This window comes from Salmo salar, chromosome 15, assembly GCF_965601325.2.
Source record: "Salmo salar chromosome 15, fSalSal1, whole genome shotgun sequence".
Lineage (NCBI taxonomy): Eukaryota > Metazoa > Chordata > Actinopteri > Salmoniformes > Salmonidae > Salmo > Salmo salar.
In genome coordinates, this window is record NC_138305.1 from 110,614,573 (window position 1) to 110,636,071 (window position 21,499).

The 21,499-nt window shown below is 43.2% G+C and overlaps 1 protein-coding gene across 1 annotated transcript in view; it reads left to right on the plus strand.

Annotated features, from left to right (window-relative positions):
* Nucleotides 1-5,076: 5,076 nt before the first annotated feature.
* The window catches only part of LOC106572942 (PDZ domain-containing protein 4), a 55,668-nt gene continuing 39,245 nt past the window's right edge, over nucleotides 5,077-21,499 (plus strand). The window contains exon 1 of the mRNA XM_014147535.3: nucleotides 5,077-5,726. Coding sequence (XP_014003010.3) covers nucleotides 5,667-5,726 — 60 coding nt within the window. The 5' untranslated portion in view covers nucleotides 5,077-5,666. The remainder of the gene's footprint in view (nucleotides 5,727-21,499) is intronic.

The following is a 21,499-nucleotide window of genomic DNA, read 5'->3' on the forward strand; positions in this document are numbered from 1 at the left end:
CCCATCCAACCTTAGAGAGCTTGAGAGGATCTGCAGAGAAGAATGGGAGAAACTCCCCAAATACAGTTGTGCCAAGCTTGTAGTGTCATACCCAAGAAGACTCAAGGCTGTAATTGCTGCCAAAGGTGCATCAACAAAGTCCTGAGTAAAAGGTCTGAATACTTGTATAAATGTGATATTTCAGTTTTTTTAATGTTTTTTTGTCCAAAAAAATATAACCTGTTTTGCTTTGTCATTATGAGGTATTGTGTGTAGATTGATGAAGGGAAAATATATTTAATCCATTTTAAAATAACACTGTAACGTAACAAAATGTGGAAAAAGTCAAGGGGTCTGAAAACTTTCCAAATGCACTGTATACATCTCTACTGTGTTAATCACCTCAGATATACAGTACCAGTCAAATATCTGGACACACCTACTCATTCAAGGGTCTTTTCTTTATTTTTTACTATTATCTACATTGTTCAATAATAGTGAATACATCAAAACTATGAAATAACACACATGGAACCATCTAGTAACCAAAAAAGTGTTAAACAAACCAAAATATATTTTATTATTATTTGATCCTGCTGGTCATTTATGAACATTTGAACATCTTGGCCATGTTCTGTTATAATCTCCACCCGGCACAGCCAGAAGAGGACTGGCCACCCCTCAGAGCCTGGTTCCTCTCTAGGTTTCTTCCTAGGTTTTGGCCTTTCTAGGGAGTTTTTCCTAGCCACCGTGCTTCTACACTTGCATTGCTTGCTGTTTGGGGTTTTAGGCTGGGTTTCTGTATAGCACTTTGAGATATCAGCTGATGTAAGGAGGGCTATATAAATACATTTGATTTGATTTTGATTTGAATGGACACCACATTGGGTGCTGATTCATATTACTCAGAGGAATGGGTTAATAATAGTGTAATGAATGCAAAACACTGCAGATGTAATTATAGATTCTATGAGATTATCAACAGTATGTGCTATGCTGTGCTCTGTCGGGGCTTTTCTATGAGATTATCAAAGGAATGTGCTATGCTGTGCTTTGTCGGGGCTTTTCTATGAGATTATCAAAGGAATGTGCTATGCTGTGCTTTGTCGTGCTCTTCTTTACAGCCAACTGTTTATTAAATTGTATTTACATGGCTCAGATAGTGGGATTTGATTTGGTATTCGTTCTGCTGCTTTTCTTTCTTCCCTCCCTCCCTCCCTCCCTCCCTCTGTCTGTCCAAACAGTTTAATGCTCTCCTCCCAAAACAAACCACTTAATCTGTGTTAGTCTGACACAAACATGTGATGCAGAACAGTTGTTCCACAGAGATACAGAGAGAGGCAGAATGGAGAGAGACCATAAGTGTGCAGGATAGGGGAGGAGACAGAATGGAGAGAGACAGAGAGTATGCAGGATAGGGGAGGAGACAGAACGGAGAGAGACAGAGAGTATGCAGAATAGGGGAGGAGACAGAACGGAGAGAGACAGAGAGTATGCAGGGTAGGGGAGGAGACAGAACGGAGAGAGACAGAGAGTATGCAGGATAGGGGAGGAGACAGAACGGAGAGAGACAGAGAGTATGCAGGGTAGGGGAGGAGACAGAACGGAGAGAGACAGAGAGTATGCAGGATAGGGGAGGAGACAGAACGGAGAGAGACAGAGAGTATGCAGGGTAGGGGAGGAGACAGAACGGAGAGAGACAGAGAGTATGCAGGATAGGGGAGGAGACAGAACGGAGAGAGACAGAGAGTATGCAGGATAGGGGAGGAGACAGAACAGAGAGATACAGAGAGTATGCAGGATGGGGTGGAGACAGAACGGAGAGATACAGAGAGTATGCAGGATATGGGTGGAGACAGAATGGAGCAGCAAATGAGGACATGGTGAAAGAAACCGTGGGTGGGAGGGTGGGAGGGAGGGAGCAGACTGGAGGAGAAGAGAGGAAATCTGTCGGCCACCAGAGGGGAAAATGTATTGTGGCTTCTGGATATTGGCTGCTGCTGCTGCGCTGCTTAGCCTGCGTACTACAGTATCTCAGCCTGCAGCTGTGGAGCAGAGCAGAACAGAATAGAGAAGAACAGAATAGAGTAGAATTGAGAAGACCAGAACAGAATGGACGAGAGCAGACCAGAGCAGAGCAGAACAGGATGAGCTACAGCTTTAACACACTGAAGGAAAGAGGAGGAGGAACACGAGAACACCTTTACAGCTGCAGCCACAGTTCCAGCTTCACTGCGCCAGCTTCACAGTGCCAGCTTCACATCTCCAGCTTCACAGTGCCAGCTTCATAGCGCCAGCCTCACAGCGCCAGCTTCAGAGCGCCAACCACAGCTGCAGCCACAACTCCAGCTTCACAGCGCCAGCTTCACAGATCCAGCTTCACAGCACCAGCTTCACAGCGCCAGCTTCAGAGTGCCAGCCACAGCTGCAGCCACATCTCCAGCTTCACAGCGCCAGCTTCACAGATCCAGCTTCACAGCACCAGCTTCACAGCGCCAGCTTCAGAGTGCCAGCCACAGCTGCAGCCACATCTCCAGCTTCACAGCGCCAGCTTCATAGAGCCAGCTTCACAGCTCCAGCTTCACAGCTGCAGCCACAGCTTCACAGCACCAGCTTCACAGCACCAGCTTCATAGCGCAAGCTTCACAGTTCCAGCTTCACAGCTGCAGCCACAGCTTCACAGCGCCAGCCACAGCTCCAGCCACAGTGCCAGCTTCACAGCGCAAGCTTCACAGCGCCAGCTTCACATCTCCAGCTTCACAGCGCCAGCTTCACATCTCCAGCTTCACAGCGCCAGCTTCACAGCCTTTTGTATTGAGATTCAGTGGTGCAGGACCAGAGAAGGAGCAGTGAGCTACAGCAGCACTGCCAAGAGACATCTGCATCAGCCAGCCATTTCAGGACCAGAGAGAGGGAGCGCGTTTATAGCAGCACACAGCCGAGATACACGTCTGTGACAAACCTGAAAGGAAAGGATACTCTGACTGTTTTTTGGACTACGCTGGACTACAGTGTCTGTGCCTGGTAGGACTCAGTGAATCACAGTCCTGGCTGGTAGATGGAGTCAGTGATTCGGTGGTGTGTGTCTGATCTGTATGGATGTGGTGAACTACAGTGTTGCCTAGTAAGATCCTCGGAGTCAGACGTCGTCGGAGGGTTGCTAAATCCCTTGGATTAACCTTTCAGACTTCAAGAAGAGAAAACAGGAAAGAGGAATCAGTCTCACTCTGTCCCCTCATCGTGACTTCAACCCCTTTTCTAATGTGGAGTTTTTGATCAACCTTTCCTATTGACTGAAGAGGAAGAGACGGAAGATATGAATTCTTACACATCTAGCTAATTCATCTGATGGTTTCAGTGTGGTAATTTACATTTTTTTTTTTTTTTACCATACACCTCATGCGTTTATTTCCTGTCCTCTCTTTCATCTCCCCATCTTTAATTTAGTAACGTGTTCTGTAAGCGTTTCTAGGGCTGTACAAGTTAGACATGAATCCTTATATTAAAGGCTAGGTAAGAGATGTGTTCGCACCAGTCAGATTTTGAAGATTCAGCACATACATAAAGGAAAAAAGGCTGAAATATCTTGACAAACGATGACTGTTTTTGTAGTATACTAAAAAAAAAAAAAAAAAAAAATACAGAGAAAACACAATGAAACTCTGACAGTTCCTGAACACTAGATCACTAACAGCCCTTCAGGCTTGAGCCTTTAAAGACACCGAAACGAGACGAAGGGACAGTGGAGTACACCAGCAGGTAAACAAACCATCAACCATTTGACGTCTGACACATCAGGGATACATGACTGTCAACACAACATTTTGTTTATGTGACGTTCTACATGCTCCATTTGTATTGTTTACACCCCACTGGCCCAGCACATATACACTATTAAAACGTCCATAAGAAGAATAAGCTATAAGTTGTAAGGCCTATATGTGGGTATCTGAGAGTAAGCTAATAAAGCACAGACTACATCATAGATCACTGACTGTGGTTCTCTTCCTCCTAACCAGACAGACAGACAGACAGACAGACAGACAGACAGACAGACAGACAGACAGACAGACAGACAGACAGACAGACAGACAGACAGACAGACAGACAGACAGACAGACAGACAGACAGACAGACAGACAGACAGACAGACAGACAGACAGACAGACAGACAGACAGACAGACAGACAGACAGCGTTAACAGTGGGTAGTGGTAGTGAGGGGGAGTGAGATAATAATGACTCTCCCCAGGGGAGATACAGTGGATTGGGTAGTGCTCACAGAGTGCTATTCCCTCTCTGGGGAGAAGCCTTCTGCTTTCAGCTTTGATGATGGAAGCTCGTCGTTGAGGAAATTCACCAGGAGGAGCAGCTATCTCTCTGGAAGTGAATGCAAAGTAGTCGCTACTTAATTATCTATACATATGGGTACACTATAGTTTCTTCTGTGCTTTGTTTTACTACCCAGAGCCAGAGAAATATATAAGAAATTGAAAATGTTGTTGTTCTAAATTGAAAAATATTCCCTGAGGAGAAAAGTGAGATTAAAGTATTTTGCTTGTGATCTGTTACAGTAGAATATTTGATCAAATAAAATACAAACATTCCATTCCTCTTTTCTCCCATCTCAATCCGTACATTTTATTTAACAATATTTTACACACAAAAAAATCTGTTCTCCTGCATTAACTCAAATACACATGAACACGTGTGGAAGTTGGCAAGTTCTTGTTTTTGCCTTGAAAATCACAGAGGCTGAATGAAAAGCTCAGAGGCTGAATGAAAAGCTCAGAAGCTGAATGAAAATCTCAGAGAAAAAAAAAACATAAATTGGCTTTATTGATACTTTGCTAAACATGTCTTTCTTTGAGGAGGGATTATTTTGAAATATCCACTAATGGATGGGTGATAGACATGGATTGTCTCACCATTTTTCATCTCTGAGAGAGAGATCCTCATTACTGAAACGTCATTGAACTAAAGAGAACACAGCGTCTGAGGCCTGAGGACAGTTGAGTCAGCTCTGTGCTGGCCACACGACTCTACCACAGTGGATCTAAGATATCCTCATCATTGGCAACTAACAAACTAACCTTTCGGAGTCTGTGCAGAGGTCACACAACACGATGATTGAGACCCGAAGACATCAGAGCTAGCAGGACCAGAGTCAGGACCAGATCCAGGACTAGAGTCAGGACCAGATCCAGGACTAGAGTCAGGACCAGATCCAGGACCAGAGTCAGGACAAGATCCAGGACAGGATCCAGGACCAGAGTCAGGACCAGATCCAGGACTAGAGTCAGGACCAGATCCAGGACCAGATCCAGGACTAGAGTCAGGACCAGATCCAGGACTAGAGTCAGGACCAGATCCAGGACTAGAGTCAGGACAAGATCCAGGACAGGATCCAGGACCAGAGTCAGGACCAGAGTCAGAACCAGATCCAGGACCATATCCAGGACCAGAGTCAGAATCAGATCCAGGACCAGAGTCAGAACCAGATCCAGGACCAGATCCAGGACCAGAGTCAGAACCAGATCCAGGACCAGATCCAGGACCAGTGTCAGGACCAGAGTCAGAACCAGATCCAGGACCAGATCCAGGACCAGATCCAGGATCAGAGTCAGAACCAGATCCAGGACCAGATCCAAGACCAGATCCAGGACCAGATCCAGGACCAGTGTCAGGATGGGGTGTAACATGTGTGTGGTGAACCGGCCGGAGCAACAGTACAAGGTCATGTTCCAGGTGAGAACCTCTATTGGCCTCCTTCCCTTCTGCTCACCTGACCTCACTCCACCAGGGTTGGGGTCAATTCAGTTAACTGGTTCTGACCCCAACCCTGCTCTCCAAAGGTTCATGACCCCTTCATATCTATCTCTTTCTCTACAAGCATGTGATGTACTGTATGTCAGCCTGCTTCAGCCATTTATTATTTCGGGCTTTAATTCATCTTCTACACAGCAAATTTGGGGCAACTCAAATCAATGTTTCCAGGGAGTGGCATTTGATTGATGATTTTCCCGATCATAGTCCGTTTTAATGGGTTATGATTTTTACAAAGGTGTCAAGAACCATTTCAGAGACATGTTAACTATCAATATTTATGAATAGCACCACCATACACCATGTCGAGTATCACAGTAGGCCCTGCTCATCCATAATGTAGAACAGTTAATGAGAATATTGATTAGGGTCGCTAGATCACAGAGCTGAAATGATTGCTCTCCTCTGGTTAAAGTTATTATCATAAAGTCAATTACATTTTAATTTCAATGACATACAGTGCCTTCAGAAAGGATTCTCACTCTTTGACTTTTTCCCATTTTGTTGTGCTACAGCCTGAATTTAAAATGCAATGAATTGGGATTTTGTGTCACCTCATAATGCCAAAGTGGAATTATGTTTCTGAACAGTTTTTTTTGTTGTCGTTTTTTTTCAAGTTAATTGAAAATGAAAAGCTGAAATGTCTCGAATCAATAAGTATTCAACCCCTTTGTCATGGCAAGCCCAATCAAGTTCAGGAGTAAACATTTGACTAATTAACAAGTCACATAATAAGTTGCATGGACCTATTCTGTGTGTAATAATAGTGTGTAATAACATGTAATAACATGTAATAACATATAATAATAGTGTGTAATAACATGATACACTGCTATTATTATTATTATTATTATTATTATTATTATCTACACATAGTCGCTTTTCCCCTACATACATCAAATCAAATCAAATTGTATTTGTCACATGCGCCGAATACAACAGGTGTAGACCTGACAGTGAAATGCTTACTTACGAGCCCTTAACCAGCAATGCAGTTTTACGAAAGGTGAGAATGTATTTAACCTCTTAATTTTGGCAATAAAAAGTATCCATAACATACTTACATTTTTTCAACTGGTACCGGATGACCTTCAGAAAGATGTTATTTTCTATGGTAGAGTAGGTCAGGGCGTGACAGGGTTTTTTTTCTCTCTATGTTTTCTATTTCTATGTTTAGGTTCTAGTTTTGTATTTCTATGTTGGGGTTTTGTTTGGGATGATCTCCAATTAGAGGCAGCTGGTCTCTAATTGGAGATCATACTTAAGTAGGGGTTTTTCCACCTGGGTTTTGTGGGTGATTAATTTTGAGTTGTGTATGTGTTCATCTCTGCGTCACGTTGTTTTTCCATTCAGAGTATTTATGTATTGCATAGTTTCACAGTATAAATAAAATGTGGAACGACACACACGCTGCACTTTGGTCCTGTTCTCCTTTCGACAACCGTGACACCTACAGCAAAACAACTGACAAGTACGTGTTTGCGAAAGTCTCATCTTTACACAGTGTGTAGCCCAAACTGTTCTGAAGCTACAGACAAAAGTTGTCAGATCGGCTGTACCGATTTCAGACGAGTCACAGACATAAAGCAAAATGGAGAATACCATTGTGTTCGTGAGAGTCTCATCTTTCCATAGAAGGGTTCAAAATAGTTTTGTAGACCAAACCGTTCGGACGCTACCAGGCGATTTTGTTGCGAAGACCGATTTTCAGGATGCCTCATGGTCTGACACACTCTAGCTCTGTCAACTTTCACCGCAGATGCGGAAGTGTTACATAGACAGATGCGGAAGTGTAACGTAGACAGATGCGGAAGTGTAACGTAGACAGATGCGGAAGTGTAACGTAGAGGGATGCGGAAGTGTAACATAGACAGATGCGGAAGTGTAACATAGACAGATGCGGAAGTGTAACATAGACAGATGCGGAAGTGTTACATAGACAGATGTGGTGGATTGATATACATCTAATGTAAAACCTGATATCTCCAGATTAAACTGACATATTTTTATTTGGGTATTTTTTTTAAATTATGCTAATAATATTTCCGCAGGGGCCTGGACATTGACCTTAAGGGTTCAATGCAGTAGTCTATTGTGTTCATCACTTTCAATGCTGTAGTCTATTGTATTCATCACTTTCAATGCTGTAGTCTATTGTGTTCATCACTTTCAATGCTGTAGTCTATTGTGTTCATCACTTTCAATGCTGTAGTCTATTGTGTTCATCACTTTCAATGCTGTAGTCTATTGTGTTAATCACTTTCAATGCTGTAGTCTATTGTGTTCATCACTTTCAATGCTGTAGTCTATTGTGTTCATCACTTTCAATGCTGTGGTCTATTGTGTTCATCACTTTCAATGCAGTAGTCTATTGTGTTCATCACTTTCAATGCAGTAGTCTATTGTGTTCATCACTTTCAATGCTGTAGTCTATTGTGTTCATCACTTTCAATGCTGTAGTCTATTGTGTTCATCACTTTCAATGCAGTAGTCTATTGTGTTCATCACTTTCAATGCAGTAGTCTCTGGTGTTCATCACTTTCAATGCTGTAGTCTATTGTGTTCATCACTTTCAATGCTGTAGTCTATTGTGTTCATCACTTTCAATGCAGTAGTCTATTGTGTTCATCACTTTCAATGCTGTAGTCTATTGTGTTCATCACTTTCAATGCAGTAGTCTATTGTGTTCATGACTTTCAATGCTGTAGTCTATTGTGTTCATCACCTTCAATGCAGTAGTCTATTGTGTTCATCACTTTCAATGCAGTAGTCTATTGTGTTCATCACTTTCAATGCAGTAGTCTATTGTGTTCATGACTTTCAATGCTGTAGTCTATTGTGTTCATCACCTTCAATGCAGTAGTCTATTGTGTTCATGACTTTCAATGCTGTAGTCTATTGTGTTCATCACCTTCAATGCAGTAGTCTATTGTGTTCATGACTTTCAATGCAGTAGTCTATTGTGTTCATCACTTTCAATGCTGTAGTCTATTGTGTTCATCACTTTCAATGCTGTAGTCTATTGTGTTCATCACTTTCAATGCTGTAGTCTATTGTGTTCATCACCTTCAATGCAGTAGTCTATTGTGTTCATCACTTTCAATGCTGTAGTCTATTGTGTTGATCAAAAGCTATTCCTGTTTTTCATTGTCATACTGTAGCCAGAGGGCTTTGACTCCTGATTTAATTTCATTCACCTGATCATCTGAAGGGGTTTCCATTACTGCAGCTCTCTCCCTCTCCCCCCTCTCCCTCTCCCCTGTCCTCCTCCCCTCTCTCCCTCTCCCCTGTCCTCCCCCCTCTCTCCCTCTCCCCCTGTGCTCCCCCTCTCTCCCTCTCCCCCTGTCCTCACCCCTCTCTCCCTCTCCCCCTGTGCTCCCCCTCTCTCCCTCTCCCCCCGTCCTCCCCCCTCTCTCCCTCTCCCCCTGTGCTCCCCCTCTCTCCCTCTCCCCCGTCCTCCCCCTCTCTCCCTCTCCCCCTGTGCTCCCCCTCTCTCCCTCTCCCCCCGTCCTCCCCCTTCTCTCCCTCTCCCCCGTCCTCCCCCTTCTCTTTCCCTTCTCCTCCTCCTCCACCATCTCCCCCTTGTCCTTCCCCTCCTCTCCCTCCTTCAGACCCCTTACAGCCTCACATTCATTATAGAAATGTGTGTGGTGATTGATCTGGGCTAGGATCATAACACTCCAGATCCCACTGTATGAGGTTTTCTCGTGTGTTTGTGTGTCTGTGTGTGTGTCTGTGTACTATTTCACCTTGCAGCCTGGGGCTACTCCTCACAGATGGCTGCTTCTGTAACCCCCACAGCAACACTGCCCTCCTGACACAATTCAAATCACATTTTATTTCACACATGCAACCGAGTACAACAGGCGTAGACTTTACAGGGAGTACTAGTACAAGATCAATGTCCAGAAGTACAAAGTATTTTAGGTAGATATGTACAGTACCGGGCGAAAGTTTGGACACACCTACTCATTCAAGGGTTTTTCTTTATTTTTACTATTTTGTACTTTGTAGAATAATAGTGAAGACATCAAAACTATGAAAAAACACATACGGAATCATGTAGTAACAAATCACAATATATTTTATATTTGAGTTTCTTCAAATAGCCCCCCTTTTTTCTTGATGACAGCTTTGCACACTCTTGGCATTCTCTCAACCAGCTTCACCTGGAATGCTTTTCCAACAGTCTTGAAGGAGTTCCCACATATGCTGAGCACTTGTTGGCTGCTTTTCTTTCACTCTGCGGTCCGAATCATCCCAAACCATCTCAGTTTCTTTGAGGTCGGGTGATTGTGGAGGCCAGGTCATTTGATGCAGCACTCCATCACTCTCCTTCTTGGTAAAATAGCCCTTACACAGCCTGGAGGTGTGTTGGGTCATTGTCCTGTATCACTACAGAATGCTGTGGTAGCCATGCTGGTTATGTATACCTTAAATTCTAAATAAATCACAGACAGTGTCACCAGCAAAGCACCCCCACACCACAACACCTCCTCCTCCAAGCTTTACGGTGGGAAATACACATGCAGAGATCATCCGTTCACCTACTCTGCATCTCACAAAGACACAGCAGTTGGAACCAAAACCTAAAATTTGGACTCCAGACCAAAGGACACATTTCCACCGGTCTAATGTCCATTGCTTGTGTTTCTTAGCCCAAGCAAGTCTCTTCTTATTATTGGTGTCCTTTAGTAGTGGTTTCTTTGCAGAAATTTGACCATGAAGGCCTGATTCACACAGTCTCCTCTGAACATTTTATATTGAGATGTGTATGTTATTTGAACTCTGTGAAGCATTTACTTGGGCTGCAATTTCTGGGGCTGGTAACTCTAATGAACTTATCCTCTGCATCAGAGGTAACTCTGGGTCTTCCATTCCTGTGGCGGTCCTCATGAGAGCCAGTTTCATCATAGAGCTTGATGGTTTTTGCGACTGCACTTGAAGAAACTTTCAAAGTTCTTGACATTTTCCATATTGACTGACCTTCATGTCTTAAAGCAGGGGTGGGCAATTCCAGTCCTCGAGGGCCTGTTTGTGGTTACAGTTTTTGCCCCAGCACCCAGCTAACACACCGGACTGCAATAATCACCTAATCCTGATCTTCAGTTTAGAATGCAACTTCTTCGGGATCGGTGTCCCTTCCACGGGGCGGTTGAGCTAACGTAGGCTAATGCGATTAGCATGAGGTTGTAAGTAACAAGAACATTTCCCAGGACATAGATATATCTGATGTTGGCAGAAAGCTTAAATTCTTCTTAATCTAACTGCACTGTCCAATTTACAGTAGCTATTACAGTGAAAGAATACCATGCTTTTATTTGAGGAGAGTGCACAATTTTCAACATAAAAGTTATTAATAAACAATATATTTGGGAGTCTTTATACAAAATTTTGAACAGAAATGCAATGGTCCATTGGATCAGTCTAACACTTTGCACATACACTACTGCCATCTAGTGGCCAAAATGTATATTGTACCTGGGCTGGGATAATACACTATTGCCTTTCTCTTGCATTTCAAAGATGATGGTTAAAAAAATTACAAAAGAACGGTTGTTTTTTTTCCTTGTATTATCTTTTACCAGATCTATTGTGTTATATTCTCCTACATTGCTCTCACATTTCCACAAACTTCAAAGTGTTTCCTTTCAAATGGTACCAATAATATGCATATCCTTGCTTCAGGGACTGAGCTACAGGCAGTTAGATTTGGGTATGTCATTTCAGACGAAAATTTAAAAAAAGGGGCGGATCCTTAAGAGGTTTTAATCAGCTGTGTTTGCTAGGGATGGAGAAAGGTGTGACACCAATCAGGCCCTTGAGGACTGGAGTTGCCCACCCCTGCTTTAAAGTAATGATGGACTGTTGTTTCTCTTTGCTTATTTTAGCTATTCTTGCCGTAATATGGACTTGGTCTTTTACCAAACAGTGGGTTAACTGCCTTGTTCAGGGGCAGAATGACAGATTTTTACCTTGTCAGCTCAGGGATTCAAGCCACCAACCTTTCAGTTACTGGCCCAATGCTCTAACCACTAGGCTACCTGCTGCCCCTGTCACAACACAACTGATTGGCTCAAATGCATTAAAAAGGAAAGAAATTCCACATATTAACTTTTAAGAAGGCACACCTTTTAAATGAAATGCATTCCAAGTGACTACCTCATGAAGCTGGTAGAGAGAATGCCAAGAGTGTGCAAAGCTGTCATCAAGGCAAAGGGTGTCTGAGCTGTGTGCCAGAAGTTGAAACAGACAGCTTGATGCATTTCAACATGTCAATACCTCTCACTTTGAGCCAGGAGAGATTGACATGCATATTTAATATTAGCTCTGTGTGTACATCCAAGGGCCAGCCAATTGCAATTTTCGGGCCTGCCTTGTTGATAGTGTTGTTAAGAAGGCAAAGCAGCACTTTATTATGGACAGACTTCTCTCCATTTTAGCTGTCAATATGTTTTGACCATGAAAGATTATAATCCAGGGTTACTCCAAGCAATTTAGTAACCTCAACTTGCTCAATTATCACATTATTCATTACAAGATTTAGTTGAGGTTTAGGGTGAATGACTTGACCTTCTATTTTGATATTTTCAGTGGCATTGTTAACAAACACGCCCCAAAAAGAAAATTTGAATTAAAAACGGGTTCAGCCCCTGGTTCGACCGTGATCTTGCAGAGTTACTCCACCTCAAGAATTGCATTTGGCGAAAGGCTCGGCACACGCATACTCAGGCTGACTGGCTCTTGTTCAGGCAAATGAGAAATAAGTACACTCAGGCTATCCGGAAGGCCAAAGTTAGTTACTTTAAGGAACAGTTCTCTCTCTATGGGTCTAACCCCAAGATGTTCTGGAAAACGGTTAAAGACCTGGAGAGTAAACCGTCCTCCTCACAGCTGCCCATGTCCCTTAAAGTTGATGATGTGGTTGTTACTGACAAGAAGCACATGGCTGAGCTCTTTAATCACCACTTCATTAGGTCAGGATTCCTATTTGACTCAGCCATGCCTCCTTGCCCGTCCAACATTTCCTCATCTCCCACCCCTTTTAATGTGACTAGCGCCAATGCTCCTCCCTCTTTTTCCCCTGCCCCGCTACACAGTTTCTCCCTGCAGGCGGTCACTGAGTCTGAGGTGTTAAAGGAACTCCTGAAACTTGACCTCAAAAAAACATCTGGGTCACATGGTTTAGACCCTTTCTTCTTTAAGGTTGCTGCCCATATTATCGCCAAGCCTATCTCAAACCTTTTTAACCTCTCTCTCCTTTCTGGGGAGGTTCCCATTGGTTGGAAGGCAGCCACGGTTCGTCCTTTATTTAAATTGATCCTAACTGTTATAGGCCTATTTCTAGTTTGCACTGTTTATCAAAAGTGTTGGAAAAACTTGTCAATAATCAACTGACTGCCTTTATTGATGTCTATAATATTCTCTCTGATATGCAATCTGGTTTCCGCTCAGGTTATGGATGTGTCACTGCAACCTGAAAGGTCCTCAATGATGTCACCATTGCCCTTGATTCTAAGCAATGTTGTGCTGCTATTTTTATTGACTTAGCCAAAGCTTTTGATACGGTAGACCATTCCATTCTTGTGGGACGGCTAAGGAGTATTGGTGTCACTGAGGGGTCTTTGGCCTGATTTGCTAACTACTTCTCTCAAGGAGTGCAGTGAATAAAGTCAGAACATCTGCTGTCTCATCCACTGCCTGTCACCAAGGGAGTACCCCAAGGCTCAATCCTAGGCCCCACGCTCTTCTCAATTTACATCAACAACATAGCTCAGGCAGTAGGAAGCTCTCTCATCCATTTATATACAGATGACACAGTCTTATACTCAGCTGACCCCTCCCCGGATTTTGTGTTAAATGCCCTACAACAAAGCTTTCTTAGTGTCCAACAAGCTTTCTCTACACTTAACCTTGTTCTGAACACCTCCAAAACAAAGGTAATGTGGTTTGGTAAGAAGAATGCCCCTCTCCCCACAGGTGTGATTACTACCTCTGAGGGTTTAGTGCTTGAGGTAGTCACCTCATACGAGTACTTGGGAGTATGGCTAGATGGTACACTGTCCTTCTCTCAGAACATATCAAAGCTGCAGGATAAAGTTAAATCTAGACTTGGTTTCCTCTATCGTAAATCGCTCCTCTTTCACCCCAGCTTCCAAACTAACCCTGATTCAGATGACCATCCTACCCATGCTAGATTACGGAGACGTAATTTATAGATCGGCAGGTAAGGGTGCTCTCGAGCGACTAGATGTTCTTTACCATTCGGCCATCAGATTTGCCACCAATGCTCCTTATAGGACACATCACTGCACTCTATACTCCTCTGTAAACTGGTCATCTCTGTTTACCCGTTGCAAGACCCACTGGTTGATGTTTATTTATAAAACACTCTTATGCCTCACTCCCGCCTATCTGAGATATCTACTGCAGCCTTCATCCTCCACATACAACACCCGTTCTGCCAGTCACATTCTGTTAAAGGTCCCCAAAGCACACACATCCCTGGGTCGCTCGTCTTTTCAGTTCGCTGCAGCCAGCGACTGGAACGAGCTGCAACAAACACTCAAACTGAATAGTTATATCTCCATCTCTTCATTTAAAGACTCAATCATGGACACTCTTACTGACAGTTGTGGCTGCTTTGCGTGATGTACTGTTGTCTCTACCTTCTTGCCCTTTGTGCTGTTGTCTGTGCCCAATAATGTTTGTACCATGTTTTGTGCTGCCAGCACGTTGTGTTACTACGACGTTGTTGTCATGTTGTGCTCCTACCATGTTGTGTTGCTACCATGTTGTTGTCACGTGTTGCTGCCTTGCTATGTTGTTTTCTTAGGTCTCTCTTTATGTCGTGTTGTGTTGTCTCTCTTGTTGTGACGTGTGTTTTGTCCTGTATTTATTTTTTATTTTCTTATTTTTAATCCCAGCCCCCGTCCCCGTAGGAGGCCTTTTGGTAGGCCGTTATTGTAAATAAGAATTTGTTCTTAACTGACTTGCCTAGTTAAATAAAGGTAAAATTTAAAAAAAGATATACAATGCTTTTAGTTTTAGAAATATTTAGGACTAACTTATTCCTTGCCACCCACTCTGAAACTAACTGCAGCTCTTTGTTAAGTGTTGAGTCATTTCAGTCGCTGTGGTAGCTGACATGTGCAGTGTTGAGTCATTTCAGTCGCTGTGGTAGCTGACATGTGCAGTGTTGAGTTATTTCAGTTGCTGTATCAAAACACTGTATGTTCCACAGTAGACGAATCAAAACACTGTATGTTCCACAGTAGATTAGTCAAAACACTGTATGTTCCACAGTAGATTAGTCAAAACACTGTATGTTCCACAGTAGACGTATCAAAACACCATATGTTCCACAGTAGATTAGTCAAAACACTGTATGTTCCACAGTAGATTAGTCAAAACACTGTATGTTCCACAGTAGAAGTATAAAAACACTGTATGTTCCACAGTAGATTAGTCAAAACACTGTATGTTCCACAGTAGATGAATCAAGACCGTGTTTTCCACAGTAGAGATAGCTTCATACATAAATATCTGCTCTGTCATTGAAGAGCAGAATCCAGTGTTTTGTCTTCATAGAAGCATGTTTGATAGTGATTCCAGTGAATCTCCAGGGGAAATATTACAATTCTGACCCACTTTATTTTATTAATTAATTTATTTACTTTATTTATTTATTTATTTATTTTATTTATAAATATATATTATTTATTTATTTTATTTCACCTTTATTTAACCAGGTAGGCTAGTTGAAAACAAGTTGTCATTTACAACTGTGACCTGGGCAAGATAAAGCAAAGCAGTTCGACACAAACAACACACAGAGTTACACATGGAATAAACAAAACATACAGTCAATAATACAGTAGAAAAAGTCTCTATACAGTGTGTGCTAATGAGGTAGGATAAGGGAGGTAAGGCAATAAATAGGCCATGATGGCGAAGTAATTTACAATATAGCAATTAAACACTGGAATGGTAGATGTGCAGAAGATGGATGTGCAAGTAGAGCTACTGGGGTGCAAAGGAGCAAGATAAATAAATAAATACAGTATGGGGATGAGGTAGATAGATGACTGGGCAAAGACGTCACTTCAATGTTCATTCCATGTTGGTTCAATGTCATTTCATTGAAATTACGTGGAAACAACATTAATTTGAACACTGTGTCCAGTAGGGGAGTGATTAAACCAGACTGGAGACATTTGAATGAATCATTAAACCAGAATAGAGCCATTTGAATGAATCATTTAACCAGATTGGAGCCATTTGAATGAATCATTAAACCAGACTGGAGACATTTGAATGAATCATTAAACCAGACTGGAGCCATTTGAATGAATCATTAAACCAGACTGGAGCCATTTGAATGAATCATTAAACCAGACTGGAGCCATTTGAATGAATCATTAAACCAGACTGGAGCCATTTGAATGAACCATTAAACCAGACTGGAGCCATTTGAATGAATCATTAAACCAGACTGGAGCCATTTGAATGAATCATTAAACCAGACTGGAGCCATTTGAATGAATCATTAAACCAGACTGGAGCCATTTGAATGAACCATTAAACCAGACTGGAGCCATTTGAATGAATCATTAAACCAGACTGGAGCCATTTGAATGAACCATTAAACCAGACTGGAGCCATTTGAATGAATCATTAAACCAGACTGGAGCCATTTGAATGAACCATTAAACCAGACTGGAGCCATTTGAATGAATCATTAAACCAGACTGGAGCCATTTGAATGAACCATTAAACCAGACTGGAGCCATTTGAATGAATCATTAAACCAGACTGGAGCCATTTGAATGAACCATTAAACCAGACTGGAGCCGTTTGAATTAACCGGCAGGTAGCCTAGTGGTTAGAGCGTTGGGCCAGTAACCGTAAGGTTGCTAGATTAAATCCCTGAGCTGACAAGGTACAAATCTGTCATTCTGCCCCTGAACAAGGCAGTTAACCCACTGTTCCTAGGCCCTCATTGTAAATAAGAATTTGTTCTTAGCTGACTTGCCTAGTTAAATAAATAAAAACCATTAAACCAGACTGGACCATTCCATCATTATTAATCCTTCACACTACACCCACTCTGTGTGTCTGGCTGGCAGTCAGGCTCTCTTCTCCTCTTTTTCCCTCTATTCCTCTCTCTCTCTTTCTCCGTCTAATTCTCTCCCCGTCTCCTACTCTCCCTCTCTCTCTCTTTCTCTGTCTCCTACTCTCCCCGTCTCCTACTCTCCCTCTCTCTCTCTTTCTCCGTCTCCTTCTCTCCCCGTCTCCTACTCTCCCTCTCTCTCTCTTTCTCTGTCTCCTTCTCTCCCCGTCTCCTACTCTCCCTCTCTCTCTCTTTCTCCGTCTCCTTCTCTCCCCGTCTCCTACTCTCCCTCTCTCTCTCTTTCTCCGTCTCCTACTCTCCCCGTCTCCTACTCTCCCTCTCTCTCTCTTTCTCCATCTCCTTCTCTCCCCGTCTCCTACTCTCCCTCTCTCTCTCTTTCTCTGTCTCCTTCTCTCCCCGTCTCCTACTCTCCCTCTCTCTCTCTCTTTCTCTGTCTCCTCTCCCCATCTCCTACTCTCCCTCTCTCTCTCTTTCTCTGTCTCCTCTCCCCATCTCCTACTCTCCCTCTCTTCCTCTTTTCCTGTCTCCCTGTCTCCTTCTCTCCCTGTCTCCCTGTCTCCTTCTCTCCCGGTCTCCCTGTCTCCTTCTCTCCCTGTCTCCTTCTCTCCCTCTCTCCCTCTTTCCCTGTCTCCCTGTCTCCTTCTCTCCCTGTCTCCTTCTCTCCCCATCTCCCTCTCTCCCTCTTTCCCTGTCTCCCTGTCTCCTTCTCTCCCTGTCTCCTTCTCTCCCTGTCTCCCTGTCTACCTTTCTCCCTTTCTCCCTGTCTCCCTGTCTCCTTCTCTCCGTTTCTCCCTGTCTCCCTGTCTCCCTCTATTATTGACTCCCTCTCGCTCTTTCCCTCTCTCCCTCTGTATCTGTCAGATTTGTCTCAATGGGATGCCGTTGCCAAGGCAACTGGGGTCATTAGGCAAGGCTATGCTTCCTCACACTGACGCACAGAGAGACACAGTAATGAAAACACACACACACATAGGCACACGCACACTGACACAGAGAGACACAGTAATGAAAACACACACACACACATAGGCACACACACACTAACACAGAGAGACACAGTAATGAAAACACACACACACATAGGCACACACACACTAACACAGAGAGACACAGTAATGAAAACACACACACACATAGGCACACACACACATAGGCACACACACACACACATAGGAAAACACACACACACACACACACACACACACACACACACACACACACACACACACACACACACACACACACACACACACACACACACACACACACACACACACACACACACACACACACACACACTCGCTACTCACACACTCAAATACACAGAAGGAAACACCAACCAACCCAAGCAATTAAGTCTTATACAATGACACATTTCTAATCCCTTTGGTACTATTTTCACATGACTGGGGGGGGGGGGATTTTCAGAACACGTAGTACAAAAATACCAAAAACTGATAATACAGTCTGATAATCAAAACCTTTCATTGTGCGTTCATTTTGTTTGTAGAAAAAATCTCTCACCACACAACCGCAGAACCAAAATATTAGTGAAATATAATTACCGCATCCATTTAATCACCACCAAAACAAAACCTAATCGTCGTAGCTTATCAATGTAGTCCTTTTAGCCACCATTTAATCCAAATAGCAACACATGTAAAACAGGTGTTCCATTGAATGTAGTACGCTAAAGTACAGTAAATTACAGTATATTACACTGTTTTCAATTGAAGCAATATACGCGCACTAGTCATTCAAATTGATTGAACAACACATTTCCCATCATTTCTGTCCCACGTGTGCTCATTGAAGACATCTTTCAAAATCAAATCAAATCAAATGTATTTATAAAGCCCTTCTTACATCAGCTGATATCTCAAAGCGCTGTACAGGAAAACCCAGCCTAAAACAACCGCCCCATAAACAATGTAATCAAAATGACAGAAATGAAAGCAACATCACGTTTAGCAGGGCACTAGTTTGAATTAAACCATATCTTGATCATGTAGCCATAGGTTGTCATCGGGAAAAAAAACTTTTTAGGCACGGCGAATCCAAGCCTGATATACCGTAGGTCTAGACTGAAATCATTTTACGCCTCATCCCTGGCCTGTATAGTAGGGTGGTACGCTCATGGGAATGACGATCACACGTCTTCAACATGTATTGTAATCGTGTATTGTATTTTACAGTATTGTAATCGTGGTGGTCCTGTACCTGGCTCAGTTCATAAGAGAAAGGCACTGGCCATAACAGAGTTGTGGGTTCGATTCCCGCTGAGGTCTCACACCAACAAAAATGTGTGGACTGTTGTCACTTTGGATAAAAGTGCCTTCTACGTAAAATCTATATACTATTAAGATATTACAGTAGTGTAAGAAAATTGCAACCGTCAGCTATTTGTTTCTGCTAAAAAGCCACGAAGCTAAAGTACGGTCTGAAATCTCGGAGCCTCTAGTCTCGGCAGCCAGAAGCAACATCTTGCAGAGAAACCTTTCAGCAGCCTAACAACGTCTATGTGATGACCCTCAACACTCATTTTTTTACATTTACATTTTAGTCATTTAGCAGATGCTCTTATCCAGAGCGACTTACAGCAGTGAATGCATACATTTTTTTTCATGCATTTCTGTTTTTTGTACTGGCCCCCCGTGGGAATCGAACCCACAACTCTGGCGTTGCAAACACCATGTTCTACCAACTGAGCCACAGGGAAGACACGCCTGTTTGCACTGGCAATAGACCCACTTGCAGAAAGAATTAGACAAGACTCACATGTTTATTTATTTATTTATTTATTTTATTTCACCTTTATTTAACCAGGTAGGCAAGTTGAGAACAAGTTCTCATTTACAACTGCGACCTGGCCAAGATAAAGCAAAGCAGTTTGACAACATACAACAACACAGAGTTACACATGGAGTAAAACAAACATACAGTCAACATGTAACCGCGATCAGTATTTGTAAACGTGAATATAAACTAAACTTAGTTGCAGATGATCTCCTGATATTTGTTTTTTAATATGGATCCCCATTAGCTGCTGCTACTCTTCCTGGGCTTCAGCAAAATGAAGACAGTTTATACAATTTAAAAAACATTACAATATAATTCACAGATTTCACAACACCCTGTGTGTGTGTGTGTGTGTGTGTGTGTGTGTGTGTGTGTGTGTGTGTGTGTGTGTGTGTGTGTGTGTGTGTGTGTGTGCGTGTGTGTGTGTGTGTGTGTGTGTGTGCGTGCGTGCGTGCGTGTGTGTGTGTGTATCTGTCCCTGTGTTTGTGTTACTTCATAGTCCCCGCTGTTCCATAATAAGGTGTTTCTTGTATCTTAAAAAAAAACATCTAATTTCACTGCTTGCATTAGTTACTTGATGGGGAATAGAGTTCCATGTATTTTTATATAAATTAAAATACTTACTCAGCTGTGTTGCAAGGGAGGGCTAAGCACTTGATCTGTTCAAACCCACTAGCATACATTACCAACATCTATAAGGTGTCCTTCAAGGCTCTGATCTGAAGACAGTATATTGTCCTTCAAGGCTCCGGTCTGAAGACAGTAATGTGTCCTTCAAGGCTCTGGTCTGAAGACAATAAGGTGTCCCTCAAGGCTCTGGTCTGAATACAGTAAGGTGTCCCTCAAGGCTCTGGTCTGAAGACAGTAAGGTGTCCCTCAAGGCTCTGGTCTGAAGACAGTAAGGTGTCCCTCAAGGCTCTGGTCTGAAGACAGTAATGTGTCCTTCAAGGCTCTGGTCTGAAGACAGTAAGGTGTCCCTCAAGGCTCTGGTCTGAAGACAGTAATGTGTCCTTCAAGGCTCTGGTCTGAAGACAGTAAGGTGTCCCTCAAGGCTCTGGTCTGAAGACAATAAGGTGTCCCTCAAGGCTCTGGTCTGAAGACAGTAAGGTGTCCCTCAGGGCTCTGGTCTGAAGACTGAAAGGTGTCCCTCAAGGTTCTGGTCTGAAGACAGTAAGGTGTCCCTGAAGGCTCTGGTCTGTAGACAGTAAGGTGTCCCTCAAGGCTCTGGTCTGAAGACAGTAAGGTGTCCCTCAAGGCTCTGGTCTGAAGAATATAAGGTGTCCCTCATGGCTCTGGTCTGAAGACAGTAAGGTGTCCCTCAAGGCTCTGGTCTGAAGACAGTAAGGTGTCCTTCAAGGCTCTGGTCTGAAGACAGTAAGGTGTCCTTCAAGGCTCTGGTCTGAAGACTATAAGGTGTCCCTCAAGGCTCTGGTCTGAAGACAGTAAGGTGTCCCTCAAGGCTCTGGTCTGAAGACAGTAATGTGTCCTTCAAGGCTCTGGTCTGAAGACTGTAAGGTGTCCTTCATGGCTCTGGTCTGAAGACAGTAAGGTGTCCCTCAAGGCTCTGGTCTGAAGACAGTAAGGTGTCCCTCAAGGCTCTGGTCTGAAGACAGTAAGGTGTCCCTCAAGGCTCTGGTCTGAAGACAGTAATGTGTCCTTCAAGGCTCTGGTCTGAAGACAGTAAGGTGTCCCTCAAGGCTCTGGTCTGAAGACAGTAATGTGTCCTTCAAGGCTCTGGTCTGAAGACAGTAAGGTGTCCCTC